This window comes from Salmo salar, chromosome 15 (genome assembly GCF_965601325.2).
Source record: "Salmo salar chromosome 15, fSalSal1, whole genome shotgun sequence".
Lineage (NCBI taxonomy): Eukaryota > Metazoa > Chordata > Actinopteri > Salmoniformes > Salmonidae > Salmo > Salmo salar.
This window is the reverse complement of record NC_138305.1, coordinates 84,915,310-84,926,617: the sequence shown is the minus strand read 5'-3', so window position 1 is coordinate 84,926,617 and position 11,308 is coordinate 84,915,310. Positions and strand designations below refer to the sequence as shown.

The 11,308-nt window shown below is 44.1% G+C and overlaps 1 protein-coding gene across 1 annotated transcript; it reads right to left on the bottom strand.

Moving 5' to 3' along the window:
• Positions 1-3,965: 3,965 nt before the first annotated feature.
• On the bottom strand, positions 3,966-8,187 carry LOC106572014 (heat shock protein beta-7). The gene is made up of 3 exons (XM_014145711.3): positions 7,734-8,187; positions 4,847-4,980; positions 3,966-4,714 (listed from the first exon to the last, which is right to left on the bottom strand). Exons 1-3 carry the CDS (start codon positions 7,885-7,887, stop codon positions 4,535-4,537), a joined length of 468 nt encoding a protein of 155 aa, XP_014001186.1. The 5' UTR covers positions 7,888-8,187; the 3' UTR covers positions 3,966-4,534.
• Between the last annotated feature and the right edge of the window lie 3,121 nt (positions 8,188-11,308).

Sequence of the window (11,308 nt, the reverse complement as noted above, 5' to 3'; positions counted from 1 at the left end):
ATTGCGCACGCGCAGTTTTATTCCTGCGTATGGCGTGCTGTTAAAAATGACCACGCGATGGCGCGCTATGCCTGATCGTACTCAGGATGCTTCTCCGATGTGGTTCAAATCAAATTTTATTTGTCACATGCACCGAATACAACAGGTGTAGACCTTAAAGTGAAATGCTTACTTACAAGCCCTTAACCAACAATGCAGTTTTAAGAAAATCCCTAAAAAAGTCAGAGATAAGAATAACAAATAATTAAAGAGCAGCAGTGAATAACAATAGTGGGGATATATACAGGGGGTACCGGTACAGAGTCAATGTGCCAATGTGCAGGGGGCACTGGTGTCGAGGTAATTGAGGTAATTATGTACATGTAGGTAGAGTTATTAAAGTGGCTATGCATATATAATAACAGAGAGTAGCAGCAGCGTGGGGGGGGGGGCAATGCAAATAGTCTGGGTAGCCATTTGATTAGCTGTTCAGGAGTCTTATGGCTTGGGGGTAGAAGCTGTTTAGAAGCCTCTTGGACCTAGACTTGGCGCTCCGGTACCGCTTGCCGTGAAGTAGCAGAGAGAACAGTCTATGACTAGGGTGGCTGGAGTTTTAGGGCCTTCCTCTGACACCACCTGGTATAGAAGTCCTGGATGGCAGGAAGCTTAGTCCCAGTGATGTACTGGGCCGTACGCACTACCCTCTGTAGTGCCTTGCGGTCGGAGGCTGAGCAGTTGCCATACCAGGCAGTGATGCAACCTGTCAGTATGCTGTCGATGGTGCAGCTGTAGAACCTTTTGAAGATCTGAGGACCCATGCCAAATCTTTTCAGTCTCCTGAGGGGCAATAGGTTTTGTCGTGCCCTCTTCATGACTGTCTTGGTGTGCTTGGACCATGTTAGTTTGTTGGTGATGTGGACACCAAGGAACTTGAAGCTCTCAACCTGCTCTACTACAGCCCCGTTGATGAGATTGGGGGCGAGGTCTCTGACCTCCTCCCTATAGGCTGTCTCATTCTGAACACAGTGATAAACTTCTCTTACTACTCTCACAAATACTTTGTGTTGCCCTAAACTTTTATAGTATGTGCTTCTATTGGTCATAATGACATGCTAAAATAATGGACAGCTCTCTTTAAATCTGGGTATTCCTCCAAAGCTCCATTGTCCTGAGTCTACACAACTCTGCCAGGACCTAGGATCAAGGGAGATACTAAAGTGTTTTAGTACTATATCTCTTGACACAATGATGAAAATAATCATGGCCTCCAAACCCTCAAGCTGCATACTGGACCCTATTCCAACTAAACTACTGAAAGAGCTGCTTCCTGTGCTTGGCCCTCCTATGTTGAACATAATAAACGGCTCTCTATCCACCGGATGTGTACCAAGCTCACTAAAAGTGGCAGTAATAAAGCCTCTCTTGAAAAAGCAGAATCTTGACCCAGAAATTATAAAAAACTATCGGCCTATATCGAATCTTCCATTCCTCTCAAAAAATTTTGAAAAAGCTGTTGCACAGCAACTCACTGCCTTCCTGAAGACAAACAATGTATACGAAAGACTTCAGTCTGGTTTCAGACCCCATCATAGCACTGACACTGCACTTGTGAAGGTGGTAAATGACCTTTTAATGACGTCAGACCGAGGCTCTGCATCTGTCCTCGTGCTCCTAGATCTTAGTGCCGCTTTTGATACCATCGATCACCACATTCTTTTGGAGAGATTGGAATCCCAAATTGGTCTACATGGACAAGTTCTGGCCTGGTTTAGATCTTATCTGTCGGAAAGATATCAGTTTGTCTCTGTGAATGGTTTGTCCTCTGACAAATCAATTGTAAATTTCGGTGTTCCTCAAGGTTCCGTTTTAGGACCACTATTGTTTTCACTATATATTTTACCTCTTGGGGGATGTCATTCGAAAACATAATGTTAAATTTCACTGCTATGCGGATGACACACAGCTGTACATTTCAATGAAACATGGTGAAGCCCCAAAATTGCCCTCGCTAGAAGCCTGTGTTTCAGACATAAAGAAGTGGATGGCTGCAAACTTTCTACTTTTAAACTCGGACAAAACAGAGATGCTTGTTCTAGGTCCCAAGAAACAAAGAGATCTTCTGTTGAATCTGACAATTAATCTGGATGGTTGTACAGTCGTCTCAAATAAAACTGTGAAGGACCTCGGCGTTACTCTGGACCCTGATCTCTCTTTTGATGAACATATCAAGACTGTTTCAAGGACAGCTTTTTTCCATCTACGTAACATTGCAAAAATCTGAAACTTTCTGTCCAAAAATGACGCAGAAAAATTAATCCATGCTTTTGTTACTTCTAGGCTGGACTACTGCAATGCTCTACTTTCCGGCTACCCGGATAAAGCACTAAACAAACTTCAGTTAGTGCTAAATACGGCTGCTAGAATCCTGACTAGAACCAAAAAGTTTGATCATATTACTCCAGTGCTAGTCTCCCTACACTAGCTTCCTGTTAAGGCAAGGGCTGATTTCAAGGTTTTACTGCTAACCTACAAAGCATTACATGGGCTTGCTCCTTCCTATCTTTCCGATTTGGTCCTGCCGTACATACCTACACGTACGCTACGGTCACAAGACGCAGGCCTCCTAATTGTCCCTAGAATTTCTAAGCAAACGGCTGGAGGTAGGGCTTTCTCCTATAGAGCTCCATTTTTATGGAATGGTCTGCCTACCAATGTGAGAGACGCAGACTCAGTCTCAACCTTTAAGTCTTTACTGAAGACTTATCTCTTCAGTAGGTCCTATGATTAAGTATAGTCTGGCCCAGGAGTGTGAAGGTGAACGGAAAGGCTGGAGCAACGAACCGCCCTTGCTGTCTCTGCCTTGCCGGTTCCCCTCTTTCCACTGGGATTCTCTGCCTCTAACCCTTTTACAGGGGCTGAGTCACTGGCTTACTGGTGTTCTTCCATGCCGTCCATGGGAGGGGTGCGTCACTTGAGTGGGTTGAGTCACTGACGTGGTCTTCCTGTCTGGGTTGGCGCCCCCCCTTGGGTTGTGCCGTGGCGGAGATCGTTGTGGGCTATACTCGGCCTTGTCTTAGGATGGTAAGTTGGTGGTTGGAGACATCCCTCTAGTGGTGTGGGGGCTGTGCTTTGGCAAAGTGGGTGGGGTTATATCCTGCCTGTTTGGCCCTGTCTGGGGGGATATCATCGGATGGGGCCACAGTGTCTTCTGATCCCTCCTGTCTCAGCCTCCAGTATTTATGCTGCAGTAGTTTATGTGTCGGGGGGCTAGGGTCAGTCTGTTACATCTGGAGTATTTCTCTTGTCTTATCCGGTGTCCTGTGTGAATTTAAATATGCTCTCTCTAATTCTCTCTTTCTCTCTTTCTGTCTTTCTCTCGGAGGACCTGAGCCCTAGGACCATGCCTCAGGACTACCTGGTATGATGACTCCTTGCTGTCCCCAGTCCACCTGGCCGTGCTGCTGCTCCAGTCTCAACTGTTCTGCCTGCGGCTATGGAACCCTGACCTGTTCACCGGACGTGCTTGTTGCACCCTCGACAACTACTATGATTATTATTATTTGACCATGCTGGTCATTTATGAACATTTTAACATCTTGACCATGTTCTGTTATAATATCCACCCTGCACAGCCAGAAGAGGACTGGCCACCCCTCATAGCCTGGTTCCTCTCTAGGTTTCTTCCTAGGTTTTGGCCTTTCTAGGGAGTTTTTCCTAGGGAGTTTTTCCTAGCCACCGTGCTTCTTTCACATGCATTGCTTGCTGTTTGGGGTTTTAGGCTGGGTTTCTGTACAGCACTTTGAGATATCAGCTGATGTACGAAGGGCTATATAAATACATTTGATTTGATTTTGATTTGGTGTAAATGTTTGAAAGGGGTAAGTGAGAAATGTAGCGATGGGCATTTCTTTGCACTTTTTAATTCGTTTTTTCTATGTCACTGGTCTAGATCTTCTGAGCCATGAATAGACACCATACACCATACATTGATGTACACAACAGTTTATATTCTCAAAATAGGAAATCATTTATCAATCAACTACTCACAAAACTATTACAATGTACAATACTGGTATGGTAGCAGTACTGTAGAGTTCAGTAGAAGAAAGAAGCAATACTTTATTGATGGATGGGATAGGGTGTGCACACACATGGAGGTGATGTGTGATTACGGTAGCAAAATTCCTGGAATTTTCCATAAATTCCCTGGTTTTCCCGAAATCAACGGTTGGACGATTCCCAGAACAGGAGGGAGTGAGCAGGAAATCCGGAATCGTCCAACCAGGTTTTCTGGAAAACCAGAGAGTTTATTGAAAGTTCCAGGAATTTTTCAACCCTATGTGTGATAACTGTGGGAAAACATAAGAACAAAGTAGGGTAACTATTGTCAATTCAAGGCAGCTATATGGGAGGAGGTGGTATGGCAGAAGAGGAAGACATACGTAAAAAAAAATCCAGAATGGACAGGTATAATAGTAAAGACAGTATATACTGTAGCATTACAAATTGCAGGCAGCGAGGGAGCAGAGGTCATGAGAGAGTCCAGTCTGTCTTCTTAGATCTTGATCTCAGTGCGGAAGGTCTGTGTGAGCTCATGCTTGGATGGGTGTCTGCGGGCCTTAACTGTGAGCGTTCCCTCTGCACCCAATGATGATGTCACAGAGGTGGGGTCCACATCCTCAGGCAGCTGGCACTTGTGGGTAAAAGTGTTCATCACTGTACCGTCCGCCGCCAACTGTTGAAGAGATGATAAAGATTAGAAAAGGACCAAGATATTTTTTAATATCTCAAATATTTCTCAGACATTTTAGATAGAGTTCTCAAAATTATAGAGAATTCAGTTGTCACTAAAAAGGGTTTTGCCCACCTTTTCTGCATGGACTTCGATCTGGTTGTTGGAGGTGGTGACGATGACGTCCTCTGGAGAGAAGTCTTGGACGTCCACTGTGAACTGGTAGCTGTCTCCCATTGGTTTGATCTTCCCTGCTGTCCACGTCCGACCTGGAAACACAAGCAAGATATTTGGAAGTTTCAGCAGGTGCTTACTGAAAGCTAGCCTTTCTTTACCTATACACTATTTGTCTTTCTATAGATGGGGAGTGCAGCCCAATCAGTCTTATCCTTACTTAATAACTAAGATGATAACTCTTACTTAACCTTAGATGCACCTTAAATACATGTATATGCATAATACATTCATACACATTCCAAAGGTTTGTCTAGTCTATGAACCCTGCTGGGCCTGTTTACTCTCTGTGTTGATTAGAAAAAAGCAATGTTGGAAGCGTGTCCCCAAATTGGAAATGACCATTCCACTGTGTGAGATGCCTGGGTGATTCTTACTTAACATACAGGTATATGTCTGTTTGGCTACATGACGCCCAGTGTCGCAGTGTGTGTGTGTATGCTGGTTGCTATGCAACAGTCTAGCCCGCCACCTCCCGGGCATCATCCCAGCCATTCTCTTTGTGTGAGATCACAGCGTTGGCTGTGTCCAATACCCCCGACGGGTGGACGCCCCCCTAGCCCCTCCCATCCTACCCTGTCCTGCCTCCATCACCAGCAACCTCCTCCTTTTCATAGAGGCATGGGCATACTAGTCACAGCACCGAAATACCCTGCTCTGCCCTACTGCTACTAACCAGCAACCAAACCTCCCTCCCCTTTGCCCTGTGTTGTCCTGTTGCGAAGCCGCCGGATCAAGCACAAGCTCAGAGGCTTATAGAGTTCAGCAGGCAATCTACACACAAATACACGTGTGTGGCACAGACACAGAGACACACACACACCTCTGTCTTTTAGAATGATTGGTTTTAATGTACATGTACAGTGGGGAGAAGAAGTATTTGATACACTGCCGATTTTGCAGGTTTTCCTACTTACAAAGCATGTAGAGGTCTGTCATTTTTATCATAGGTACACTTCAACTGTGAGAGACAGAATCTAAAACAAAAATCCAGAAAATCACATTGTATGATTTTTAAGTAATTAATTTGCATTTTATTGCATGACATAAGTATTTGATCACCTACCAACTAGTAAGAATTCCGGCTCTCACAGACCTGTTCGTTTTTCTTTAAGAAGCCCTCCTGTTCTCCACTCATTACCTGTATTAACTGCACCTGTTTGAACTCGTTACCTGTATAAAAGACACCTGTCCACACATTCAATCAAACAGACTCCAACCTCTCCACAATGGCCAAGACCAGAGAGCTGTGTAAGGACATCAGGGATAATATTGTAGACCTGCACAAGGCTGGGATGGGCTACAGGGCAGTAGGCAAGCAGCTTGGTGAGAAGGCAACAACTGTTGGCGCAATTATTAGAAAATGGAAGAAGTTCAAGATGACGGTCAATCACCCTCGGTCTGGGGCTCCATGCAAGATCTCACCTCGTGGGGCATCAGTGATCATGAGGAAGGTGAGGGATCAGCCCAGAACTACACGGCAGGACCTGGTCAATGACCTGAAGAGAGCTGGGACCACAGTCTCAAAGAAAACCATTAGTAACACACTACGCCGTCATGGATTAAAATCCTGCAGCGCACGCAAGGTCCCCCTGCTCAAGCCAGCGCATGTCCAGGCCTGTCTGAAGTTTGCCAATGACCATCTGGATGATCCAGAGGAGGAATGGGAGAAGGTCATGTGGTCTGATGAGACAAAAATAGAGCTTTTTGGTCTAAGCTCCACTCGCCCTGTTTGGAGGAAGAAGTAGGATGAGTACAACCCCAAGAACACCATCCCAACCGTGAAGCATGGAGGTGGAAACATCATTCTTTGGGGATGCTTTTCTGCAAAGGGGACAGGACGACTGCACCGTATTGAGGGGAGGATGGATGGGGCCATGTATCGCGAGATACAACCTCCTTCCCTCAGTAAGAGCATTGAAGATGGGTCGTGGCTGGGTCTTCCAGCATGACAACGACCCAAAACACACAACCAGGGCAACTAAGGAGTGGCTCCGTAAGAAGCATCTCAAGGTCCTGGAGTGGCCTAGCCAGTATCCAGACCTGATCCCAATAGAAAATCTTGAGGGAGCTGAAAGTCCGTATTGCCCAGCGACAGCCCCGAAACCTGAAGGATCTGGAGAAGGTCTGTATGGAGGAGTGGGCCAAAATCCCTGCTGCAGTGTGTGCAAACCTGGTCAAGAACTACAGGAAACTTATGATACATTTTTTTTTCTTCATTTTAGCAGACACTCTTATCCAGAGCGACTTACAGTAGTGAATGCATACATTTCATGCATTTCATACATGTTTTTCTCCATACTGGTCCCCCGTGGGAATCAAACCCACAACCCTGGCATGGCAAACACCATGCTCTACCAACTGAGCCACACAGGACCATGATCTCTGTAATTGCAGACAAAGGTTTCTGTACCAAATATTAAGTTCTGCTTTTCTGATGTATCAAATACTTATGTCATGCAATAAAATGCAAATTAATTACTTAAAAATCATACAATGTGATTTTCTGGATTTTTGTTTTAGATTCCGTCTCTCACAGTTGAAGTGTACCTATGATAAAAATTACAGACCTCTACATGCTTTGTAAGTAGGAAAACCTGCAAAATCGTCAGTGTATCAAATACTTGTTCTCCCCACTGTATGTTCAAACCAACATACATGAACATCTCATACAGTATGAATCCACAGACAAATTCACTCAGAAATAGTACTTGATACTGTATGTATGGAATAAGTAGATTATAATAATGCTGGTCCACAATTGGGAATTCATGTCAAATCAACGCACTGGGAAATCCCAAGACATCCGTTTCAGGATGCATGAAAGAGCCAAAGTCTTCTGCAAAGAGCCCCCTGCTCTTCTCCATGTATGGGTTGTTGGATGAAGAGGTCTGCTGGAAACTGCGCTCTGATCGGTATGCAGAGGAGTTGGTCACACTCATTGATGGCTAAGTCTGCCGGAGAGGTAAGAAAAATATCAAATTTTAAAGGGAGAGAGAACAAAACAGAGGAGATCCTTTTAGTGGTTCAGTCCAGGCCCAGTCCACTCAGTTTACATCAGAGGGAAAGTGAAGGATGGGCAGATCCAGTTGCACAATATTCCCTCCTGTCAGGTGGTTTGTAAGATGCTATGTTTTCTTTCCCACTGTTTGAAGATGTGTGTGTGTCTGCGTCTGTCTTTTGGATAAGTGTGTCGGTTAAGTGTGTCCACGAGCATATCCAGTCAGTCACATGCATAGGACCTTATATATGTGGAGACAAAATGTTTTTTTTCTTCCTGTGTGTGTGTGAGAGAGAGAGAGAGAGAGATAAAGAGAGAGAGGGGGGTGTGTGGTCGGAAAAGTTTGGGGTTAAGAGAGGGAGAGCCGGGGAGAGGAAGGCAAGAGGAGGGGTTGAGTCAACAGTTGGCATTCCAGACACTCGATACCTGAAATAGCTATACTCCTCTACTTCTTTCCTATCTGTTTTTTTATCTCTGTAAGCGTCAGTTTCCCTTTTTTGTCATGACATTTGATCATCTTGTGGATCAGTGGTTACTTAACATATATTATTTAATTTCTTAGGGAACATAGCCATAAAACATCTGTTGCCTGGTGTTTACTTACATATTACATGGTAAAAATGGTTACATTTGGTATTAGGATACTTATTTAAACTAATTACAAAACTGGAGGTAACTCATTTTAACCGATTACTGCTTAGAGGCTCATATCTAAATTATGTAACTAGTAACTTAGTATGTAGGCTACACTTTTCATCTACCCATTTCAATATCATATCTTACAATAATGACTTGCTGTTGTCACATTGGATCAATTATCAACAAGGACAATGGGGAACAGAGGGCACATATATACACATACTAATCAGGGGGAATTGGAACCAGGTGTGCGTAATGAGACAAGACAGTCCGGGGTTGATGGTAAGGATCCAGTTCAGCGATGCCTAGAAGGCCAGTGACATAGACCTCCGGAGCTGGTGAATGGAATGAGCAGCAGTACCGGGGGAATCCGTGACAGCTGTTGTTGTTTTCTTTACTTCCGATATGGTGAGAAGAGGGAAGGTGGAAAGAATGCGTCTGAAAACAAAGCCGTCGGTGCAGGGCTGACCTTTGCACTGGAGATTAGTTGACATTGGTTGGGAGTAGCTATTAATATCTAAATGGGATACAGGACATCAATGGAGAATGTTCTTGATTTGAGTCTCTTTGAGCCGCTCTTCAATGTTAATGATGCTTTGCCTGATAAATCACATTGTCCTCTGACAGTGTTGCAAACAGTCTGCAATTAATTAACCAATTGACTTGCTGTTCTCAGCTTCAAGGCTCCTTAATTTACAAGGAGAAGCCAAAAATAAATGATGAATCAAGAGCAATAAAAGTGAAGCTCTGTATGGCCTCTTGCTCTGTCCTTTAAGGTCACGTAAAAGTGATTCCAATTATCCGATTTACGGCTCACAGTAACACATCATATTCCATCCTATCTGTGTAAATCCTAAAGTCCACTGATAATTGTCTAAATCCGGCCCAAGAATTCACCACCTCCCCACAGAGAGTGACCTTGGCACCAGTCAAGAGCCATGTCTGAGTGGGCTTCTATTCTAGAGAGATGAGAGAGAGGGAGATAAGGAACGGAGAGAGAGAGAGAGATGATGCAGTGAAAGAGAGTTAGAGAGAGGGGGAGAGAGAAAGATATGAGAGAGAGAGACAGGGATGGGGAGAGAGAGAGCAACAGAGAGGGAAATGGAAGTGGGGGGCAACAGAGAAAGATTGGTGCTAGAAAGGGAGAAAGATACAATGAGGGGGAGATTTAGGAGGAGAAACTAACAGAGAGCAGGTTGCCAGAAAAAGAGGGATTGAGAGAAGAGTGTGAGAGAGAGAGAGAAAGAGAGAGAGAGAGACAGGGAGGGGGAGAGAGAGAGACTGGTAGGGAAAGAGAGATTGTTATTGTTCCCAGCATGTGCTGTTCTAAGGCATTGAGAGAGAGAGAGAGAGAGAGAGAGAGAGAGAACACACATTAAATGTGAACCTGATACACACAGCCCAGTAATCCCAATGTCTCATCAGTGACATTCACTCACCTCTGGAGAGGTCATTGACACCATAAGCTATGACCAGCACAAGGTTGTGTGTTTTAGATAGTAGGCAGTGTGCACAGCAAACACACACAGAGAGAGACAGACTCGTGTGCACATTTATATACTGTACCAGTCAAAAGTTTGGACACACCTACTCATTCAAGGGTTTTTCTTTATTTTTACTATTTTCAACATTGTAAAATAATTGTGAAAACATCAAAACTATGAAATAACACATATGGAATCATGTTGTAACCAAAAAAGTGTTCAACAAATCAAAATATATTTTATATTTGAGATTCTTCAAATAGCCACCCTTTGCCTTGATGACAGCTTTGCACACTCTTGGCATTCTCTCAACCAGCTTCACCTGGAATGCTTTTCCAACAGTCTTGAAGGAGTTCCCACATATGCTCTGTACTCCAGCATTTTGGATTTGAGATAAAATGTTTCCTATGAGGCTATAGTTTAGAATGTCACCTTTTGATATATATATTGCATTTCTGTTTTACCATTTAGAACAGAAAGCCCTTTATGTATCTAGTCCCCCCCATGTGAAGAAGTCATATATGTAAGGGCTGCCAAATGGAGTAGACCAAGGCGCAGCGTGTTTAGTGCTCATCTTGAAGTTTAATGAAGAAGTAGAACACTTTACAAAAGAAACAAAATGACAGCCAACAGTTCCGTCAGGATTCCAAACTACTAAACAGAAAACAACCACCCACAAAACCCAAAGGAAAACAGGCTGCCTAAGTATGGCTCCCAATCAGAGACAACGATCAACAGCTGTCCCTGATTGAGAATCATACCCGGCCAAAACAAAGAAATACAAAACATAGAAAAAAGGACATAGAATGCCCACCCTAGAAAAATAATTGTAGACCTCCACAAGTCTGGTTCATCCTTGGATGCAATTTCCAAATGCCTGAAGGTACCACGTTCACCTGTACAAACAATAGTACGCAAGTATAAACACCAGGGGACCACGCAGCCATCATATCGCTCAGGAAGGAGATGCATTCTGTCTCCTAGAGATGAATGTACTTTGGTGCAAAAAGTGCAAATCAATCCCAGAACAACAGCAAATGACCTTGTGAAGATGCTGGAGGAAACAGGTACAAAAGTATCTATATCCACAGTAAAACGAGTCCTATATCGACATAACCTGATAGGCCGCTCAGCAAGGAAGAAGCCACTGCTCCAAAACCGCCAGACTACGGTTTGCAACTGCACATGGGGACAAAGATCGTACATTTTGGAGAAATGTCCTCTGGTCTGATGAAACAA

Excerpts from the sequence above, each read along its gene's own strand:
- LOC106572014 (XM_014145711.3), bottom strand. The coding sequence starts at position 7,887 with ATGAGTGTGACCAACTCCTCTGCATACCGATCAGAGCGCAGTTTCCAG. Across the intron at positions 4,981-7,733 it reads GGATGTCTTGGGATTTCCCA|GTCGGACGTGGACAGCAGGG; the intron begins GTGCGTTGATTT and ends TTGTGTTTCCAG. Across the intron at positions 4,715-4,846 it reads TCGAAGTCCATGCAGAAAAG|TTGGCGGCGGACGGTACAGT; the intron begins GTGGGCAAAACC and ends TCTCTTCAACAG.